Raw genomic sequence first — 16,911 nt, 5'->3', positions numbered from 1 at the left:
AGTATGAAGCTGCAGGACTACAAACATGGAGGATAGCATGTAGCTACAGGACTACAAACATGGAGGATAGTATGAAGCTGCAGGACTACAAACATGGAGGCTAGCATGTAGCGGCAGGACTACAAACATGGAGGATAGTATGAAGCTGCAGGACTACAAACACGGAGGATAGCATGTAGCTGCAGGACTACAAACATGGAGGATAGCATGTAGCTTCAGGACTACAAACATGGAGGATAGCATGTAGCTTCAGGACTACAAAAATGGAGGATAGCATGTAGCTGCAGGACTACAAACATGGAGGCTAGCAGTCAGCTTGTGACCTTCTCTCTCTTTCCTCCATCAGACCATCCGACAGAAGTTCCCCCTGCTCACCACACGGCGCCTGGGGCACCCGGGGACACTCCAAGTAAGCTCCGCCCCTAGCTCCGCCCCCAGCTCCACCCCAACCCGGACCCTGACTGGAATGCTAACGTCTCGCTGCTCCACAGGTATCACTACTATGGAATCGGCATTAAGGAGAGCAGCGCCTACTACCACTCCGTCTACTCTGGGAAAGGTTTGACCAGGTAACTCACCCACTGATACTCAACTACTTTACTACCGTACTGCGCTGTTGTAGCGTTAGCATTAGCAGATTATAGAGCGTCCTGATAATAGAATGTTGTGTTGCGGGATGAGCAACGTGACGATTTCTCACTGACTCACGTCTCTCACTGACTCACGTCTCGTTGTTTCAGGTTTTCAGGCAGCAAGTTGAAGAACGAGGTAATAAAACTGTAATTTCATCCAAACACACACTAGTGAGTATTTATTGACTCACTGACGAGGAGCCGAAAGACAAAAACAACAACGAGTGAAGTCAGTAAACAAAGACACCTTTTGAACGTCTGGAGGAAGAAGTGGGAATAATAGACGGGGGAGGGGCCCCAGTACGGAACCCTGAGGGACACCTCTGCTCCTCCAGCGTTTCAACAACGCTCCGTCTCCATGGAAACAAGGGGAAACAAAAACAACACTTTTTGACACACTGCTGCTGCGCACACTCACCACCGCCGTGGTTGTCCTGTGTGTGTGTGTGTGTGTGTGTGTGTGTGTGTGTGTGTGTGTGTGTGTGTGTGTGTGTGTGTGTGTGTGTGGCTTCATCCCATCGTTTTGGTTCTGACTAGCAACGGTTGCCATGGCGACGGGCCCTGACTCCTGGTTGTGTTTGACAGGGCGGATTCACCAGGAAATACTCCCTGAGCTCCAAGACCGGGACGCTGCTGCCCGACTTCCCGACCGCCCAGCACCTGGTGGTGCCGGGCGGAGCGTCCCGAGAGAAGGTCAGCGGGGGGGCCGGGGGGGGGGGGGGGGGGGGGGGGGGTGTGTCGGTGGCCCTGAGAACCCTCATTAACCCTCATTAACCTCACCCTGCAGGTGGACACCCTCATCATGATGTACAAAACTCACTGCCAGTGCATCCTGGACAACGCCATCAACGTCAACTTCCAGGAGGTAGGAGCCGCCGGCAGGTCACCTCCGTCACTCCAGGGGGCGCCGGAGCGCCGGACAAAGCCTCTTCAAGCTTGTTGGTCGGGTTCATCACAGTTTGGCACAAAGTTCGGGAGTGACTGAGAGTTTTAGCGCCGGAAGAAGCTAGCTGACTGTAGCAGCGAGCTAACAGCTAGTTTCCTGCAATGAGCTAACAGCTAGTTTCCTGCAGTGAGCTAGCAGTTAGCTTCCTTTGGTGAGCTAACAGCTAGTTTCCTGCAGTATGCTAACAGCTAGCTTTCTTTAGCTGGCTAACAGCTTGCTTCCTGGAGCAGCTTGCTAACAGCTAGCTTCCTGCAGCAGCAAGCTAACCGCTAGCTTCCTGCAGCATGCTAACAGCTAGCTTTCTTTAGCTTGCTAACAGCTAGCTTCCTGCAGCAGTGAGCTAGCTTCCGTCATGTATCTGCCCTGCTGCCAAACGCAACCACTGACACCGCTAACTAGCTAACATGTCGACACTGGTTTCCCAGATCCAGAACTTCCTGCTGCACTTCTGGCAAGGCATGCCTGACCACCTGCTGCCGCTGCTGCACGACGCCGTCATCGTCGACATCTTCTGTGTCTGTGACTCCATCCTGTACAAAGTAAGCACCTTCTCACCCTCTTTATCTAACACCAGATTATAGAGCATCTTCCTCCTCTAACACCAGATTATAGAGCATCTTCCTCTAATCCAGATTCTAGAACATTGTCCTCCTATAATCCAGATTATAGAGCATCTTCCTCCTCTAATCCAGATTATAGAGCATCTTCCTCCCCTAACATCAGATTATAGAGCATCTTCCTCCTCTAATCCAGATTGTAGAACATCTTCCTCCTCTAACACCAGATTATGGAGCATCTTCCTCCTCTAATCCAGATTAGAGAGTATCTTCCTCCTCTAATCCAGATTATAGAGCATCTTCCTCCTCTAACACCAGATTATAGAGCATCTTCCTCCTCTAACATCAGATTATAGAGCATCTTCCTTCTCTAACACCAGATTACAGAGCACCTTCCTCCCCTAACATCAGATTATAGAGCATCTTCCTCCTCTAATCCAGATTAGAGAGCATCTTCCTCCTCTAATCCAGATTATAGAGCATCTTCCTCCTCTAACACCAGATTATAGAGCATCTTCCTCCTCTAATCCAGATTAGAGAGCATCTTCCTCCTCTAATCCAGATTAGAGAGCATCTTCCTCCTCTAATCCAGATTAGAGAGCATCTTCCTCCTCTAATCCAGATTAGAGAGCATCTTCCTCCTCTAATCCAGATTAGAGAGCATCTTCCTCCTCTAACATTTAGTGAAGTGAATCCAGACATTAATCCTTCAGGGTTTATTTACTTTGATATATTTTATGCTGCAGGTTCTAACTGACGTTCTGATTCCGGCCACGATGCAGGAGATGCCTGAAAGGTTCGTCACTTCAAATTCTAAAATAGTATTTTATTTAATTATTTACTTATTTATTTTTACTCCAGATACTCTAGTTTCATAAACCACCATGTGGTCAGGTAGTGTCGCTCCCAGTACTGAGCCTGAGGTTCCCCGCTGCTCTACCCTCAACGGCTGTGCCTCACCCGTTTCCATGACAACGTTTCAAGTTTTTTTTTTGCACTTTTGTTTCAGAAAAGATTCGCTTTTACATGTAAACGTTCTTAAAACGGCTTCCGTCTCCATGGAAACTGCAGAAACAGTGAAAACTATGTAGTTTCCACGTTGGTCCACTAGTGGGCGCTGTTTTTGTAAAGAAACCACACTGTCAAAATAAAAGTACCAAGTTGGATTGTTATTGTGGTGACTGTCAAATAAAAGCACCATGTCCAGGTGAACATGGACGGGGAGTCACGACGCCACGGAGGAAACGGTCTCTACTGAGCATGTGCAGAAGTCCTGGTTACTATGGGGACCAGGAGCAGAGTTTTCTCCGTTGCATGGAGACGGACCATTTTCAAGCCTCCACGAAGACGGAATCTGAATGTTTTCCAAAAGCCGCGTTCCCCAGTGGCTCCAGCGTCGTTGCCATGGAAACAGACAAGCAGACCCATGAACGTTTTCCTTTTCCTCTTGAAAAGTTGCCGTGGAAACGAGGTCTTTTTTAAAAAGTTTGTTTGTTTGTTTGTTTTTCCCCCGTTCAGTTTGTTGGCAGACATCCGGAACTTTGCCAAACACTGGGAGCGCTGGCTGGCCTCCTCCTTGGAAAACCTCCCAGAATGCCTTGCGGCCAAGAAGCTCCCCATCGCGCGGCGCTTCGTGTCGTCGCTGAAGAGACAGACGTCCTTCCTCCACCTGGCGCAGGTGGTGCAGCGGCGTGATGTGATGTAGCGTGATGTGATGTAGCGTGATGTAGCGTGATGTAGCATGATGTAGCGTGGCGTGATGTAGCGTGGCGTGGCGTGATGTAGCATGATGTAGCAGGATGTAGCAGGATGTAGCGTGATGTGATGTAGCGTGGTGTGATGTGATGTAGCGTGATGTGATGTAGCGTGATGTGGTGTGATGTAGCATGATGTGATGTAGCGTGGTGTGGCGTGATGTAGCATGATGTAGCGTGGCGTGATGTAGCGTGGCGTGGCGTGATGTAGCATGATGTAGCAGGATGTAGCGTGATGTGATGTAGCGTGGTGTGATGTGATGTAGCGTGATGTGATGTAGCGTGATGTGGTGTGATGTAGCATGATGTGATGTAGCGTGGTGTGATGTGATGTAGCATAATGTGATGTAGTGTGATGTGATGTAGCATGATGTGATGTGATGTAGCATGGTGTAGCGTGGCGTCAGGTGGAGAACTGACGTAGTCTCTCCGCAGATCGCCCGCCCGGCGCTGTAGCGTGGCGTCGGGTGGAGAACTGACGTAGTCTCTCCGCAGATCGCCCGCCCGGCGCTGTAGCGTGGCGTCGGGTGGAGAACTGACGTAGTCTCTCCGCAGATCGCCCGCCCGGCGCTGTAGCGTGGCGTCGGGTGGAGAACTGACGTAGTCTCTTCCGCAGATCGCCCCGCCCGGCGCTGTAGCGTGGCGTCGGGTGGAGAACTGACGTAGTCTCTCCGCAGATCGCCCGCCCGGCGCTGTAGCGTGGCGTCGGGTGGAGAACTGACGTAGTCTCTCCGCAGATCGCCCGCCCGGCGCTGTAGCGTGGCGTCGGGTGGAGAACTGACGTAGTCTCTCCGCAGATCGCCCGCCCGGCGCTGTAGCGTGGCGTCGGGTGGAGAACTGACGTAGTCTCTCCGCAGATCGCCCGCCCGGCGCTGTAGCGTGGCGTCGGGTGGAGAACTGACGTAGTCTCTCCACAGATCGCCCGCCCGGCGCTGTTCGACCAGGCCGTCGTCTCCAACATGGTTCTGGACATCGACAACGTGGATCTGAGCAGCATCACGTCTCAGCCGCTGCTCAGCACCACCTCTGGTGGAGAGACGGAGCACGACGTGTACTCTGAGTGTAGGGGCATGCTGCTACGTCACCTCATCATGCTACTACGTCACCTCATCCACATCACCACGTCACCATGTCACGTTGCTACGTCACCACGTCACCTCGTCATGATGCTATGTCACGTTGCTACGTCACCACGTCACCTCGTCATGATGCTATGTCACGTTGCTACGTCACCACGTCACCACGTCACTACGTTACCACATCACATCACCATGTCACGTCACCACGTCACGTCACCACGTCACTACATCACATCACCACGTCACCACACCACTACATCACCACGTCACCACGTCACCACTACGTCTGGTCTCTCCTCCAGACGACTCCGTCTCCGTGTTCCAGGAGTTGAAAAGAGCTTCTGAGGAAAAACGCCACCGTGGAGTCGTTCATCGAGTGGCTCGACTCAGTGGTGGAGCACAAGGTCATCAAGGTACTGCTGCACCCGGACCTGTACCCGTTCCCGTACCCGTACCCGTACCTGTACCCGTACCTGCACCTGTACCTGTAGCTGCCCCTGTGCTTGTACCTGTACCCGTACCTGTAACTGTACCCGTACCCGTACCCGTACCCGTACCTGTACCCATACCTGTACCCGTACCCGTACCTGTACCCTTACCTGTACCTGTACCTGTACCTGTACCTGTACCTGTACCTGTACCTGTACCCGTACCTGTACCTGTACCTGTACCTGTACCCATACCTGTACCTGTACCTGTACCTGTACCTGTACCTGTACCTGTACCCATACCTGTACCTGTACCTGTACCTGTACCTGTACCTGTACCCATACCTGTACCTGTACCCATACCTGTACCTGTACCTGTACCTGTACCCATACCTGTACCTGTACCTGTACCTGTACCTGTGTGTGGTCCAGCCTGGGAAGCAGAGCGGCCGCTCGGTGAAGAGACGAGCTCAGGACTTCCTGCTGAGGTGGAGCTTTTTTTGGAGCGCGAGTGATGCACAACCTGACGCTGAACAATGCCTGCAGCTTTGGTACGCACACACACACACACACACACACACACACACACACACACACACACACACACACACACACACACACACACACACACACACACACACACACACACACACACACACACACACACACACACACACACACACACACACACAGCAGATTGCAGCAGCACCATAAAGTATAATGGCCGCCGGCTCTGATTACTCAGCTTATCAGCAGGTGGCGTTCTCCTTGTTCAAACAGCCTGTGTGAACAAACACTGAACATTTGGTGGCTCCCCGCCTCCTCCTCACCCCACCTCCTCCTCCTCCCCGCCTCCTCCTCCTCCCCGCCTCCTCCTCCTCCCCGCCTCCTCCTCCTCCGCCTCCTCCTCCTCCCCCCGTCCTCCTCTTCCTCCTCCTCCTCCCCCTCCCCCCCCTCCTCCTCCTCCTCCTCCCCCCCCCCCCTCCTCCTCCTCCTCCTCCCCCGTCCTCCTCCTCCTCCTCCTCCTCCTCCTCCTGACAGGTTCCTTCCATCTGATCCGGATGCTGCTAGACGAGTACATCCTTCTGGCCCTGGAGACGCAGTTCAACAACCACAAGGAGCAGGACCTGCAGGCCCCTGCTGGAGAAGTACATGAAGAACGCAGGTACAGGGACTCTGGTGACTGGACTAGAGGAGGAAGATGCTCTATAATCTGGATTAGAGCAGGAAGTATTTTGAGGCTGTTTGTCTTTCAGACGCCAGTAAAGCTGCCTTCATGGCGTCGCCCAGCTCCTGCTTCCTGGCCAATCGCAACAAGGCGTCCGTGAACTCGGACCAATCGGTGAAGAACGAGTCTCTGGGAGGACACGCCTACATGTCCCTCTCCACCAATCAGCAGCTGAGCCTGGAAGCTAAAGCTGCAGTCTACCAGGCTGCCGACACCCCGGGGTTCACCGTGTCAGGTGACAGGAGGGGCCACTGTCTGGAGGGTGGAGGGGTGGTGGATGGATGGATGGATGATGGATGGATGGATGGATGGATGGATGGATGGTGGATGGTGGATGGTGGATGGTGGATGATGGATGGATGGTGGATGGTGGATGATGGATGGATGATGGATGGTGGATGGTGGATGATGGATGGATGGTGGATGGATGGATGGTGGATGGATGGATGGATGGATGGATGGTGGATGGATGGATGGATGATGGATGGATGGTGGATGGTGGATGATGGATGGTGGATGATGGATGGATGATGGATGGATGGTGGATGATGGATGGATGGTGGATGATGGATGGTGGATGATGGATGGTGGATGATGGATGGATGGTGGATGGTGGATGGTGGATGGATGGTGGATGATGGATGGTGGATGATGGATGGATGATGGATGGATGGTGGATGATGGATGGATGGTGGATGATGGATGGATGATGGCTGGTTGGTTGGATGATGGATGATGGATGGATGGATGGATGGATGGTGGATGGTGGATGGATGGATGGTGGATGATGGATGATGGATGGATGATGGCTGGTTGGTTGGATGATGGATGGTGGATGGATGGATGATGGATGGATGGATGGATGATGGATGGATGGATGATGGATGGATGGATGGATGGTGGATGATGGATGGATGGTGGATGGATGGTGGATGATGGATGGATGGTGGATGATGGATGGATGATGGCTGGTTGGTTGGACGATGGATGGATGATTTACAAATGGAAAACGACCATTAATGCCACTCCCGTCTAAACAGACGTCGTTTTCTGGTCGGTTTCCATGGAAGTTTCCTGGAACATCAAAGTGAAAAGGAGCTTTGATGTGTCTCAGTGAGCAGGAAGTGCTAACGGGCCTCTTCGCCCTCTTCCTTGTCTCTCAGGCGCTCAGCTGGGTTTGTCGGAGGTGAGCGGCCCCCTCATGACGCCCCCTATCTCCCCCGCAGCGCTGGTGCACCGGGGCTCCGTCATCAACCAGGGCCCGATGGCCGGGAGGCTGCTGGTGTCCTCCTCCACCTCCTCCTCCTCCACCTCCTCCTCCACCTCCTGCCTCTCCTCCCTCAGCGTGCTGGCCCCGCCCGGCCCCTGCTCCTCTTACCCAGAAACCCTGTACCACTGCCTCCCTCAGACCAGGGCCGCTTACTTCCCCCCGGCCGGATCCTCCCCCAACTTCCACTCTTCTGTCAGGTCAGCCTTCATCCCTCCATCATTCCTCCACAGCTGCTTCACTGGACTGCTGGTTCGTCAGTTGATTGGTCGGTCAGTTGGTCAGTCGGTCAGTTGGTTGGTCGGTCAGTTGGTCGGTCGGTCACTTGGCTGGTCGGTCAGTTGGTTGGTTGGTCAGTTGATTGGTTGGTCAGTTGGTTGGTCAGTCGGTCAGTTGGCTGGTCAGTCAGTTAATTGGTCGGTCAGTTGGCTAGTCGGTCAGTTAATTGGTGGGTCAGTTGGTTGGTCAGTCAGTTAATTGGTTTGTCAGTTGGCTGGTCGGTCAGTTAATTGGTCGGTCAGTTGGCTGGTCAGTCAGTTAATTGGTCGGTCAGTTGGCTAGTCGGTCAGTTAATTGGTGGGTCAGTTGGTTGGTCGGTCAGTTAATTGGTTGGTCAGTTGGCTGGTTGGTCAGTTAATTGGTCGGTCAGTTGTCTAGTCGGTCAGTTAATTGGTGGGTCAGTTGGTTGGTTGGTCAGTTGGCTGGTCGGTCAGTTAATTGGTCGGTCAGTTGGCTAGTCGGTCAGTTAATTGGTGGGTCAGTTGGTTGGTCGGTCAGTTAATTGGTTGGTCAGTTGGCTGGTCGGTCAGTTAATTGGTCGGTCAGTTGGCTGGTCAGTCAGTTAATTGGTCGGTCAGTTGGCTAGTCGGTCAGTTAATTGGTGGGTCAGTTGGCTAGTCGGTCAGTTAATGGTCGGTCAGTTGGCTAGTCGGTCAGTTAATTGGTTGGTCAGTTGGCTGGTTGGTCAGTTAATTGGTCGGTCAGTTGTCTAGTCGGTCAGTTAATTGGTGGGTCAGTTGGTTGGTTGGTCAGTTGGCTGGTCGGTCAGTTAATTGGTCGGTCAGTTGGCTAGTCGGTCAGTTAATTGGTGGGTCAGTTGGCTAGTCGGTCAGTTAATTGGTCGGTCAGTTGGCTAGTCGGTCAGTTAATTGGTTGGTCAGTTGGCTGGTCGGTCAGTTAATTGGTCGGTCAGTTGGCTGGTCAGTCAGTTAATTGGTCGGTCAGTTGGCTAGTCGGTCAGTTAATTGGTGGGTCAGTTGGCTAGTCGGTCAGTTAATTGGTCGGTCAGTTGGCTAGTCGGTCAGTTAATTGGTTGGTCAGTTGGCTGGTTGGTCAGTTAATTGGTCGGTCAGTTGTCTAGTCGGTCAGTTAATTGGTGGGTCAGTTGGTTGGTTGGTCAGTTGGCTGGTCGGTCAGTTAATTGGTCGGTCAGTTGGCTAGTCGGTCAGTTAATTGGTGGGTCAGTTGGTTGGTCGGTCAGTTAATTGGTTGGTCAGTTGGCTGGTCGGTCAGTTAATTGGTCGGTCAGTTGGCTGGTCGGTCAGTTAATTGGTCGGTCAGTTGGCTGGTCAGTCAGTTAATTGGTCGGTCAGTTGGCTGGTCAGTCAGTTAATTGGTCGGTCAGTTGGCTAGTCGGTCAGTTAATTGGTTGGTCAGTTGGCTGGTCGGTCAGTTGGCTAGTCGGTCAGTTAATTGGTGGGTCAGTTGGCTGGTCGGTCAGTTAATTGGTCGGTCAGTTGGCTAGTTGGTCAGTTAATTGGTGGGTCAGTTGGCTGGTCAGTCAGTTAATTGGTCGGTCAGTTGGTTGGTTGGTCAGTTAATTGGTGGGTCAGTTGGCTGGTTGGTCAGTTAATTGGTCGGTCAGTTGGCTGGTCAGTCAGTTAATTGGTGGGTCAGTAGTTTTCTTTGCCCCGTGGTGTGTGAAGCTGGATCTGTTTGTGTTTCAGGCTCCAGAACCAGAACCCGTGTGTGTCGTCCAGTCAGTCCCAGTCCTCGTCTCTGGGCTGTCCCCTGTCCCGCTACTCTCCGTTCACCGAGCAGCAGCTGAGCAAGGACGTGTTCTACGCCGCCGCGCCGCCGCCGGCCGGCCACCACGCCGCCGGGGAACCCGCCTGCTCCTTGACGCCTTACGGCTCGGCTCTCCGGCCCACGTCCGGCTATCCGTCGGGTTCTGATCCGGTTCAGACCGACCTGGACCTGCAGATCCTGGACTCCGCCGAGGGCTTTAGCTTCGTGGGGGCGGGGCTTAACCTGGGCGGCGGGTGTCAGGGCCAGACGTACGGCGCCACGGGACACAGCGGTAAGACAAGTTCCGTCTGTTTTTTAATGAAATTAATCTGAACGAAAATGTGACAAACTAAATACTTTAAACGTGTTTAAACTCTTTAGCATGTAGCATTTAGCATCGCTGGTGTGTGAGCCTGAAGCTCTTTAGCATGTAGCATGTAGCATCACTGGTGTGTGAGCCTGAAACTCTTTAGCATGTAGCATGTAGCATCACTGGTGTGTGAGCCTGAAACTCTTTAGCATGTAGCATCGCTGGTGTGTGAACCTGAAACTCTGAGACACTGAACATCACCAGGCTAGCTGCTGGTTCAATTAAGTTGCCGGTGATGAAGTTGCCGGTGATGAAGTTGCTGGTGTTGTATGGACTGTCTTTCTCCTCTTGATATTTTCTACGAACATAATTTACAGTCCGTCTCACCTCTGATGTTCAAGAATCTCTAAACTACAAGTACTTATCGCAGTATCGGACCAGGTTCTGGTAGTGGTCTCGGTATCGGTCTCGGTATCGGACCAGGTTCTGGTAGTGGTCTCGGTATCGGTCTCGGTATCGGACCAGGTTCTGGTAGTGGTCTCGGTAGTGGTCTCGGTATCGGACCAGGTTCTGGTGTATCGGTCTCGGTATCGGACCAGGTTCTGGTATCGGCCTCGGACCAGGTTCTGGTAGCGGTCTCGGTATTGGTCTCGGTATCGGACCAGGTTCTGGTAGCGGTCTCGGTATCGGTTTCGGACCAGGTTCTGGTATCGGTCTCGGTATCGGACCAGGTTCTGGTAGCGGTCTCGGTCTCGGTATCGGACCAGGTTCTGGTAGCGGTCTCGGTCTCGGTAGCGGACCAGGTTCTGGTAGCAGTCTCGGTATCGGACCAGGTTCTGGTATCGGTCTCGGTATCGGACCAGGTTCCGGTATCGGTCTCGGTATCGGACCAGGTTCTGGTATCGGTCTCGGTATCGGACCAGGTTCTGGTGTATCAGTCTCGGTATCGGACCAGGTTCTGGTATCGGTCTCGGTATCGGTGCATCCTCCCTGACGACCCAGCGGCCTCAGAAACCAGCTTCGTCTTTATTAAGATCAAACCTCAACCAGCTCCACACTGCCGTCCTGCCCCAGGTTACTATGGCAACGGCGGCGGCTACGTGGACGGCTCCCGCCTGGTGGAGCAGCACGTGTCGGTCATCAGCAGCGTGTCCAGCCTGCGGCCGTTCCCCTCCACGTTCCCCGACGTCCACGACCCGCTCAACATCCTGGACCAGCCGGGCAGGAAGCCGTCCGGAGGGTACTACGGCGAGGCGGAGGGCGGCGCCGGTACGGAGTCTGATGCCCCTCCCCCCCCAAAAACAATACTGTGCGTTTGTGATTGGTTGACCAGTGTGGCCCCTCCCCCCTCTCCCCCTGCAGATCCCTGCCTGTTCGGCCTGCCGTCTCCCTTCGCCTCGCAGGACGCCGCCGCCTTGTCGGCGCCGCGCGGCGCGGCGGCGGACCTGGTGTCGTCGCTGCCGCCCATCAACACGGTGTTCATGGGGACGGGGGGGGGCCATCAGTGACATCAGGCACGCACGCTTCCTGTCGGATTCGGCGCTCTGCAGGAAGCTGCCGCCCGGCTTTTCAGAATAAAAGCCTCGGTTTGGGGTGTTTCCTGACCAGGAACCCCGAGTTTGTTGGATTATTTCTCTGTTGTGACAAAATAAATGAATCTGCTGTTGAAGTTCTTCTTTTGTGAAGAGAAGCATTTGTGGGATGGGGGGGGGTCCTCCTCCTCCTCCTCCTCCTCCACCTCCTCCTCCTCCTCCACCTCCTCCTCCTCCTCCTCCCCCTCCTCCACCCCATCCTCCTCCACCTCCTCCTCCCCCTCCTCCTTCTCCACCTCCTCCTCCTCCTCCTCCTCCTCCTCCTCCCCCTCCTCCTTCTCCACTCCTCCTCCTCCTCCTTCTCCACCTCCTCCTCCTCCTCCTTCTCCACCACCTCCTCCACCTCCTCCTCCTCCTCCTCCTCCTCCTCCACCTACTCGTCCTCCACCTCCTCCTCCTCCTCCTCCTCCACCTCCACCTCCACCTCCTCCACCTCCACCTCCTCCTCCCCCTCCTCCCCCTCCCCTTCCCTCTCCTCCTCCTCCCCCTCCTCCTCCTCCTTCCCCCTCCTCCCTCCTCCTCCTCCTCCTCCTCCTCCTCCTCCCCCTCCCCCTCCCCCTCCTCCTCCTCCTCCTCCTCCTCCTCCTCCTCCTGCTCCTCCCCCTCCCCCTCCTCCTCCAGGAGTAGTTTCAGAACAGATGGTCTCATGTGTGATGAAGACAGAATCTCCACGTTAAGATACTTTAATTACTGAGTCAATATCTGCTGCAGGGTGAAAACAACAGACGGTGCAAAGCAAACTGAGAGGCAATGTTTAACCAGAGTGTGTGTGTGCGTGTGTGTGTGCGTGTGTGTCGTGTGTGTGGTGTGTGTGTGTGTGTGTGTGTGTGTGTGGCTAGAACAGTGTGACCAGTTCGTCTGCTCAGCCACTAGATGGCGGCGTTGGAAAGGAAAATAAGTCTTAAAGTCTCGTAAAGGTCAAAGAAAGAATGAGGACAGAGAAGAAGAAGAAGAAGAAGAAGAAGAAGAAGAAGAAGAAGAGGGATGAAGGAAGAAAGAAGAGAGAGAAGTAGAAAATAGCTTGTTATTAATTCATGAAGACGAAGTTTCAGTTAAAATGAATGACTGAAGAACGATTGACTGCCTGACTCTGAGTTCTGTTGGTTCTGTCTTGGTCTGTTGGTTCTATTGGTTCTATCGGTTCTGTCTAGATTCTATCAGTTCTGTCTGTGTTCTATTAGTTCGATTGGTTCTATCGGTTCTGTCTGGGGTTCTATTGGTTCTATTGGTTCTATCGGTTCTGTCTAGATTCTATCAGTTCTGTCTGGGTTCTATTAGTTCTATTGGTTCTATCGGTTCTGTCTGGGGTTCTATTGGTTCTGTTGGTTCTATCGGTTCTGTCTAGATTCTATCAGTTCTGTCTGTGTTCTATTAGTTCGATTGGTTCGATCGGTTCTGTCTGGGGTTCTATTGGTTCTGTTGGTTCTATCAGTTCTGTCTAGATTCTATCAGTTCTGTCTGTGTTCTATTAGTTCGATTGGTTCTATCGGTTCTGTCTGGGGTTCTATTGGTTCTGTTGGTTCTATCAGTTCTGTCTACATTCTATCGGTTCTGTCTGGGTTCTATTGGTTCTGCCTGGGTTCCTCCAGACCACTTGTCGTCATAACAACAACAACTGGACACCTGATGGACCAGAGCTCATCGATCAGACTCTCGTCTTGGTTGAGATTTCAGTTCCTGGCTGGAATCGAACCGTCAACCTTTTTCACTCTCAGCCCTACCCCCCCAACACACACACACACACACACACACACACACACACACCCTCTGACAGTAATGACTGTTGAGTGTGTGGACGTTGGGGGTCGTTAATGCCGATGAGGACAAAGAGCTGTCAAACACACTGATTCTGCTTCAGCGGCGCCGCCCTGCAGGGAACATTCTTGATGGGGGTGTGGGGTATGTATGTGTGTGTATGTGTGTGTGTGTGTGTGTGTGTGTGTGTGTGTGTGTGTGTGTGTGTGTGTGTGTGTGTGTGTGTGTGTGCGCCAACAAAAAAGTTCTCCCCGTCCCGTGGAAGTCTTCCAGAGCTGTGAACCGTCGAAAGGCTTGAAAGAGTCGTGACTCCATTTGCATATGAAGCGACTCATTGAGCTGCTTTAGGTCTTCGAGGAACAAGACCTCATTTCAATACCCCGTCCTCTGTGTGTGTGTGTGTGTGTGTGTTGGAGGGGGGGTTCCTTGAGCCAATGGTGGTTCGGGGTACCACCCCCCCCCCCCCCCGTCTGGAGTATTAAACCCTCCGCCGGCTCCGGGACGCCTCAGTATCGCGGAGCTCCGTTGATCCGACCCTCCACTGCTTCGCCATGGCCGACGCCTTCTGTGCCACCTGGAAACTGGTGGAGAGCGAGAACTTCGACGAGTACATGAAAGCGCTGGGTGAGTAGCGGCGGGTGTGTGTGTGTGTGTGTCGGTGAGGTACCGGTGTTTTTAAAAAGACGTGTCCAACGTGTCCCCCGGGGCGTCTCAGGCGTGGGCTTCGCCACCCGGCAGGTGGGCAACGTGACCAAACCCACGGTGATCATCAGCCAGGACGGCGACAAGCTGAGCGTCCGAACGCAGAGTACCTTCAAGAACACCGAGATCTCCTTCACGCTGGGCGAGGAGTTCGACGAGACCACCGCCGACGACCGCAACTGCAAAGTGAGCCAAACATTACCGATACCAGTACTAACCTTTAGGGACTGGCCAATACCGATACCAGTACTAACCTTTAGGGACTTTCCGATACCGATACCAGTACTAACCTTTAGGGGCTTTCCGATACCGATACCAGTACTAACCTTTAGGGACTTTCCGATACCGATACCAGTACTAACCTTTAGGGGCTTTCCGATACCGATACTAGTACTAACCTTTAAGGACTTCAGTGATACCGATACCATTACTAACATTTAAGGACATTCCTATACCGATACCAGTACTAACTTTTAGGTACTTGCTGAAACTGATACCAGTACTAACCTTTAAGGACTTTCCGATACAAATACCAGTACTAACATTTAGGTACTTGCCAATAAAGATACCAGTACTAACCTTTAGGTACTTTCCGATACTGATACCAGTGCTAACCTTTAGGGACATTCCGATACCAGTACTAACCTTTAGGTACTTGCCAATACCGATACCACTGCTAACATTTAGGGACTTGCCAATACCGATACCAGTACTAACCATTAAGGACTTTCCGATACCGATACCAATGCTAACCTTTAGGTACTTGCCAATACCGATACCAGTACAAACCTTTAAGGACTTTCCGACACCGATACCAGTACTAACCTTTAAGGACTTTCTTATACCGATACCAGTACTAACCTTTAGGGACTTTCCGATACCGATACCAGTACTAACCTTTAGGGACTTTCTGATACCGATACCAATACTAACCTTTAGGTACTTGCCAATACCGATACCAGTACTAACCTTTAAGGACATTCCGGTACCAGTACTAGCCTTTAGGTACTTGCCAATACCGGTACCAGTACAAACCTTTAAGAACTTTCTGATACCGATACCAGTACTAACCTTTAGGGACTTTCCAATACCGATACCAGTACTAATCTTTAAGGACTTTCCGATACCGATACCAGTACTAACCTTTAGGCACTTGCCAATACCGATACCAGTACTAATCTTTAAGGACTTTCCGATGCCGATACCAGTACTAACCTTTAGGCACTTGCCAATACCGATACCAGTACTAACCTTTAGGCACTTGCCGATACCGATACCATTATTAACCTTTAGGTACTCCACCAGTCTACACCACACCTCCTCCACCAGTCTACACCCCACCTCCACCAGTCTACACCACACCTCCTCCACCAGTCGACACCACACCTCCACCAGTCTACACCACACCTCCTCCACCAGTCTACACCACACCTCCACCAGTCTACACCACACCTCCATCTAGTACTGGTATCGGTACTTGTGTGTCCTTGGGTACGTGACCGTCGCCGGATGTCTCTGTCTCGCCACGCTAACGTTCCACCGCCGCCGTTCAGTCCACAGTCACCATGGACGGAGACCAGCTGGTCCACGTGCAGAAGTGGGACGGCAAAGAGACCAAGTTCGTCCGAGAGATCAAAGACGGCAAGATGGTGATGGTGAGACGGACGACACGCAACTCACACTCACTGTTCAGACATCAAAGCTTCTTTATACAGAATCATTCCGCTACAGCAAACCAGAGAAACGTTTTTTTAAATCTGTTTCCTTATATTCACATTAACAAAATGCATATTTGTCACAAGTACTTTGTGACAAATACTCACAGCAAGTCGGTTCGATCCCGTACGACAATTAGCACAAACAGCTAAAAGTTTAGCAAAAATAAAAAAACAAGTCGAAACACTAAAGCTTCAGATGAACAAGAGAATCGATTATCGTCATTATCTTGAATCTTTGGTTGAGTCGACCTGTTAGCATTGGGCAGATTAGCACACAGCTTAGCCGTTGTTTGTGCGAGAGTGGCTACCCGTTAGCCGCGCCTGGAAAACGTTGAATCAAGCTAACAAACGAGCAGCGAGAAATCAAGTCGTCTGAAGTTTTAAAAACAGAAAACTCTACATTACTGTTTGCTGATTGTCTATTTATTGTTGGAAATACTACATCAGGCTAACAAAGTAACAACAGATACTTAAAATACAAACAATATTCCTGTTGGATTGCTAATGAATTAGCCTGCTAGCATTGTGCAGATGAGCAACCAGATGTTAATCAACCAAACCTGTTTTCTTTTGTTTGTTTTTGTTTGGATCTTTTCTCTTTTTCAGAACTTGACGTTCGAGGACATCCACGCGGTGCGTACCTACGAGAAGGCATGAGCGTTGCCGTCCCTTTGAGAAGCTTTGATCTTCTGATCGTTGTGGATTGTGACGCTTCTCTTTGCACTCCAACAGCAGCGCCTTTTTTTTAAAGATCTTGTTTTTTTTTTTTATACATTTCTGTCATGGCCGATGGATCCTCTTCTGGAATTTGAAATAAAACAGAGAAAAACTTTGACTTGCTCGCCTTTCATTGAACTCCTTTTTGACTTCTGAGCTCGAAGACGAACAAACTTTAAATAAATATCTAAGTGTAAAAACATTATTTTGGGATTGTTT

General features: G+C 51.9%; 2 protein-coding genes across 2 annotated transcripts in view; both read left to right on the top strand.

Annotated features, from left to right (window-relative positions):
* Nucleotides 1-11,716, top strand: part of rfx6 (regulatory factor X, 6) — a gene marked incomplete at both ends in the record, with an annotated part of 14,023 nt that extends 2,307 nt beyond the window's left edge. The window contains 21 exon segments of the mRNA XM_080513934.1: nucleotides 347-388; nucleotides 390-409; nucleotides 492-569; nucleotides 741-768; nucleotides 1,218-1,325; nucleotides 1,420-1,497; nucleotides 2,004-2,117; nucleotides 2,882-2,931; nucleotides 3,654-3,813; nucleotides 4,807-4,951; nucleotides 5,271-5,299; nucleotides 5,301-5,381; nucleotides 5,829-5,891; nucleotides 5,893-5,947; nucleotides 6,438-6,529; nucleotides 6,531-6,561; nucleotides 6,653-6,859; nucleotides 7,788-8,091; nucleotides 9,838-10,190; nucleotides 11,283-11,477; nucleotides 11,571-11,716. Coding sequence (XP_080370060.1) covers nucleotides 347-388; nucleotides 390-409; nucleotides 492-569; nucleotides 741-768; nucleotides 1,218-1,325; nucleotides 1,420-1,497; nucleotides 2,004-2,117; nucleotides 2,882-2,931; nucleotides 3,654-3,813; nucleotides 4,807-4,951; nucleotides 5,271-5,299; nucleotides 5,301-5,381; nucleotides 5,829-5,891; nucleotides 5,893-5,947; nucleotides 6,438-6,529; nucleotides 6,531-6,561; nucleotides 6,653-6,859; nucleotides 7,788-8,091; nucleotides 9,838-10,190; nucleotides 11,283-11,477; nucleotides 11,571-11,716 — 2,379 coding nt within the window.
* A 2,390-nt stretch (nucleotides 11,717-14,106) lies between these two features.
* Nucleotides 14,107-16,705, top strand: LOC308143443 (fatty acid-binding protein, brain; the record flags this gene model as incomplete). Its single annotated transcript, XM_080514250.1, has 4 exons — nucleotides 14,107-14,179; nucleotides 14,271-14,443; nucleotides 15,811-15,912; nucleotides 16,582-16,705. The coding sequence occupies 4 exons, from the start codon at nucleotides 14,107-14,109 to the stop codon at nucleotides 16,630-16,632; spliced, it is 399 nt and encodes a 132-aa protein (XP_080370376.1). The 3' UTR covers nucleotides 16,633-16,705.
* Between the last annotated feature and the right edge of the window lie 206 nt (nucleotides 16,706-16,911).

This window comes from Blennius ocellaris, assembly GCF_963422515.1.
Source record: "Blennius ocellaris genome assembly, chromosome: 18".
Taxonomy (NCBI): domain Eukaryota; kingdom Metazoa; phylum Chordata; class Actinopteri; order Blenniiformes; family Blenniidae; genus Blennius; species Blennius ocellaris.
This window is presented reverse-complemented; position numbering and strand designations above follow the sequence as displayed.